At 33.6% G+C, this 4913-nt stretch overlaps 1 protein-coding gene across 2 annotated transcripts in view; it reads left to right on the forward strand.

The window, feature by feature from the left end:
• Window positions 1-4913, forward strand: part of LOC107700370 (soluble calcium-activated nucleotidase 1-like) — a 12128-nt gene that overhangs the window by 1323 nt on the left and 5892 nt on the right. The window contains exons 1-2 of one of the 2 annotated variants that reach the window (XM_016502033.1): window positions 571-820; window positions 4137-4766. In XM_016502033.1, the coding sequence (XP_016357519.1) occupies window positions 802-820; window positions 4137-4766 (649 nt within the window). In that variant the 5' untranslated portion in view covers window positions 571-801. Of the gene's footprint in view, window positions 1-570; window positions 821-4136; window positions 4767-4913 lie in introns of those variants that run through there. The other variant, XM_016502106.1, reaches the window with a different exon arrangement.

Raw genomic sequence — 4913 nt, forward strand, 5'->3', positions numbered from 1 at the left:
TGTTATATTTTATATAATGTTCAATTAATGTATAATTTATTAATTCTATTAATTTAGTTACACACACACACATATATATATAATATAATATTCTATATTATGTTAAATTAATTTAAATTAATTTAAATTTCATTATTATTATTATTCATTATTATTCATTATTTTAATTATATATTTAATTGTATTTAATAATACATGTATGTATAATATAAAATTATTAATATATTTTAAATTAATAAATTATATATCATTATAATTATATGAAATAAATAAATGAATTGCATTAAATAAGATATAATTAAAAAAGATATAAATTAGTTTGTTCATGAGCTACTGATCTGGTTATGAGTATAACATAAAGTATTACCAGAATATTATAGTTTTACTAGAACTGTCCCGGTCTGTCCACTGCTCTCTTCTGATTGGATCAGACAGATCTGGTGTACAATCATTTACCAAACAAATCAGCTTTTCTTCGAGAGAAACCTGACCGCAGATATACACACAAAAACAGTCGGTCCTGAGAACAAATAAACTTGTAATGTCTGGTTTCACATTTCTAACGGTATTACAGCTTTAGAGGAGAAATGCGGTGTTGAGCAGTGTTTAATGTGCTTTATAGCCGTAACCTCTGGCACAGAGCTTCAGCAGGTTTGAGTTTGAAGGTTAGTGTGTGTCGTAGGTTAGGGTTCGTTATTTGCCTCGTCACTCACTGCTGATGATCCCAGAAGATGATGAGAGGCCGATAATAAACCACACCAGAGAGACACTCACACTTAATGAAGGACACAAACACCACACATGAGGGCCAGAAAGAAAGGTTTGTCATTCCTCTTTTATTCACATTTACTGTATTGAGTATAGTTGAGCTTCAGTTGAAAAACACTGATCCAAGCTTCTAATGTGATTTTTGTTCTTAGTAGAAACTAAATTATGTAATGAATTGGCTTATTTTCTATTTTATTTTAGTGTAGTCCAAACGTTTTTACTACTCAAGTAGTAAACATAGTTTTGTGTGTTTGTAACTTAATTACTTTTTTGTTCTTATTGATAACTTATGATTGGCATAACCATTTGAAAGAAAAATGTAATATGAATTTTATCCGTTTTTCTTTTAAATGTACTAATTTAAATGGTTATTTTATAAATGATGAATGATTTTATTTAACTTTATGAATTACGAATGATTTGGACTCATATTTAGTGAGTTTGTGTTGGGCAACAATGTTGATGAACAATGTTAATTGTTGTATAATTGCTTATTTTGTTGGACTGGTTCGTTCACAGGTGATCTCTCACCTTTCACAGGTAAAGTCATGGTTGCCGTGTCAACGATTACATACATTACAAGCGTGCTGTGATTGGTTGAAGGTTTATGCGTGTCTTGTGTCTTTCAGATGTTTTTTGGTTAAATTAAAATGATCCAAGACGATTTAATTATCTTTTTTTAAAACTGTTATTTAATGAAATAATAGATTAAGTATTTATTTTTATTTTATTTTAGTGTAGTCCAAAAGTTTGACACTAGCAATGAAAATACTTCTGTTTTGCATGTTTCTATTTTTTTTTTTATATATTATGATTGGCATAACCATTTGAGAGAAAGTTAACTAAAAATTTAATGCATTTTATCAATTTTGTGTTTATATGTACTATTTTAAAAGTTTATTTTATGAAGTTTTTGGCTCATATATTCATGTTTCTATTGTCTTTCAGACATGTTTCTATATTAAAAATGATCCAGTGTATTCTATTTTCTCCACATTTTTAATGAAATCATGAGAGAAAAAATATATACAGTAATTTGAATTTAATATTACATATGTATAATATTAAGATGGTAATAAATTATATATATATATATATATATATATATATATATACAATAAATTACTAAATAAGTAAATAATAATTATACTATACAGTATAGTATCTGATCTGGTTATGAGTAATAAAACGTATAAAGTATTACTGTATGTGTAACTAAAGTGTTTCTATGTTAAGAATGATCAAAACTTCTAATGTGATTTAATTCTAATTTTTCAGGACACTAAATAAATTATTTAATGAAATGTAATTAAATTTAATTGAATGAATACTCATTATACTGTATATTTTACATACAGTGGAGTCCAAAGATCTGACACTCCTAATGAATATCGTTTGTTCTATTCCTTATTTGTAAGCTGCTTTAAATAAAAACGTCTGCTAAATGTAAATGTTAAAGGTCAGCTGGGTGTTCTGAAGCGTGTTTTATGAGGGTTTGTTGCTGAGATTCACATGCTCTGGGCCACAGTGGTGTGTAATTTCTTAATGAAGCGTGTAGTAATGATTGTTAAACAGACACGTTTAGCGCTGAACTCTCTCAGGCACGTGTCATCATTATGGGATGGGAGGTTTGCTGTTGTTTAAGCATCTGTTGTTTAGTTTCGTGCACATACTGCAGCATTTATCATGGGAAAAAATGCAAAAAGGTTTGGTTGAGCACCAGATTTGCATTATGTCATGGATGTGCATGCTTTCTACAATAGTTTGAGCATTTATCAGCCTTTACTTTTTAAATGTATCCTACAGTGACCTGTTGAAAAAACAGAGTAAACAGTTTGCTGATGTACGGTTTGGTATGATCAGCATTCCCCTTCCGTAAGGATCTGATTTGGGAATCCTGCGTCTGGAAATTTGATAGTCACACAGCCGTAGCTCAGACGAATATAAACTCGGCACGAATGCGGAAGTCAGTGTTTAATAGCAAGTGACTGTTATGTGTGTTTAAATCAAAACACTGCAGGTTAGGAAGGTAAAGCTGTTCAATATCACCTTATTTCCCGGTTGATTAATCACAGTACATCAAAACAGTTGTTTGGTGTTACAGGTTTTCTGAAATGTTGTTTAAATTTGCATACATTTCTAGAAAATAAATATGAATATTGGATAAAGCCAGGTTCAAAATTCTTGTTTAGTTTTGTTGTCATATTAGAGTTAAAGGTTTTTACTGAGGGGATTTTGGATTTCATTTTTTATCACTCCATAAATCAGAAAATACTGTCAACAGAAAAAACGAATATTTTACTTTTTTTTTTTTTTTTTAGCAATAATGTAATAAAATTTAATCTGAATGATATATGAACAATCCCCTCGCTAAAAACCTTCAGAATATAGAGAGGAATAAAACTGTAAAGTTTGGTGTTTGTAAGTGCTGCTGAAGTGGAGAAAAAACTTTTTAAAGATATGGATTGGAATTAAAATATACAGGCGGAAATAGATAAAGTGCAATAAAATAGAAACGCTTAAATGTCTATTTTGGATGTTTTCATTCCTCTAGTCTGAAAGAAGATATGTTATGGAAGCAAAATAGAGCAAATTTTCAAAAACCAACTAAAAAACTGTGCATGGAAAAACAAGGATTTTGCCTTAGATTTCAATTATAGTACATATCTTTAAAAGCTGTTTTCTCAAAATGAGTTTGTTTCTCCGCTTCTGCAGCACTTACAAACACCAAAACTTAAGTTTTATTCCTCTCTATATTCTGAAGGTTTATACTGAGGGGTTTGTTCATATATCATTCACACTGATTTATACAACATCTTATTCCTAAAAATATGGTGAAAATATGTTTGTTTTTGGTCTGCTGACAGTATTTTATGATTTATGGAGTGATAAAAAGAGAAATCCAAAATCCTCTCTATAAAAACCTTTCACTCTAATATGACAACAAACCCAAACCAGAATTTTAAATCTGGCTTTATCCAGCGTTCAGATTTCTGTATGCAAATTAGTGCATATTTAAACATAACATTTCAGAAAATTAGTAATAGAGAACAATTCCCTTAATGTACTGTGATTAATCAGCTGGGTAAGTATGGTGATATTGGTTAGTTCACATTTTTACCCGTAACACTCTACAATAACAGTACATGGATAATCATGTACTAATACAGCTCATATTAAATTTATGTATTAGTAGATGATTATTCATGCACCGTTATTGTTTTTACCTTATTCACCTGTGGTGTCTTGCTTTAAATCTGAACCAGCATTTGCACTTATATCCTAACGTCCAAAAGATGTTTTATCATGGAAAGTAGAACTATTATTAATTCATCATTTCAAGTTTCTTCTCTTCTCCATGTCAACAGAGAGCCGTGACTCCATTCGGGTTTCCGTTCATGGTGTCTCCATGTTCTCCTCCATCACTAGCTCCATCTCCGACCTGCGTTTCCGCTTCCGATGGCGAGCCATCACGGTGGTAATCCTGCTGGCATTGGCCGTCCTTGCGTACCTGCACCAAACATCATCGAGCTCCACCGACAGCAAAGGTAGCAGCCAGCGCTCGTGGCGTTCCAGCCGGGACGTGTCAGGTGTGATGGCCGCGGCCGAATCGGTGGACTCGCGTTATAACGACACGTACCCGCTCAGTCCTCCGGAACACACGGCTAGCGGGATCCGCTACCGGATCGGAGTCATAGCAGACCTGGACACGAACTCGCGCAGCCAGAAGGACAACACATGGTTCAGCTTCCTGAAACGAGGCCACCTGCTGGTGTCCGACAGCGGGGACAGCGTGTCCGTGGAGTGGGATCCGGAGACGGTAGTTCTGGAGAGTCATCTGTCGGAGAAGGGCCGCGGGATGGAGCTGTCCGAGCTGGTGGTGTTTAACGGGCACCTGTACAGCGTGGACGACCGTACCGGTGTGGTGTACCGGATAGAGGGCAACAGAGCCGTGCCCTGGGTCATCCTGCCGGATGGAGACGGCAGCGTGTCTAAAGGTAAATACGGCTTGTGTGTTTCATTTCTTAAAGGGGTCATCAGATGCCCATTTTTCACAAGTTGATATGATTCCTTAGGGTCTTAATGAAAAGTCTATAACATACTTTGGTTAAAATTTCTCAATGGTAGTGTAAAAAACACCCTTT

This window comes from Sinocyclocheilus anshuiensis, unplaced genomic scaffold (genome assembly GCF_001515605.1).
Source record: "Sinocyclocheilus anshuiensis isolate Anshui unplaced genomic scaffold, SAMN03320099.WGS_v1.1 scaffold21, whole genome shotgun sequence".
NCBI classification, from domain to species: Eukaryota; Metazoa; Chordata; class Actinopteri; order Cypriniformes; family Cyprinidae; genus Sinocyclocheilus; species Sinocyclocheilus anshuiensis.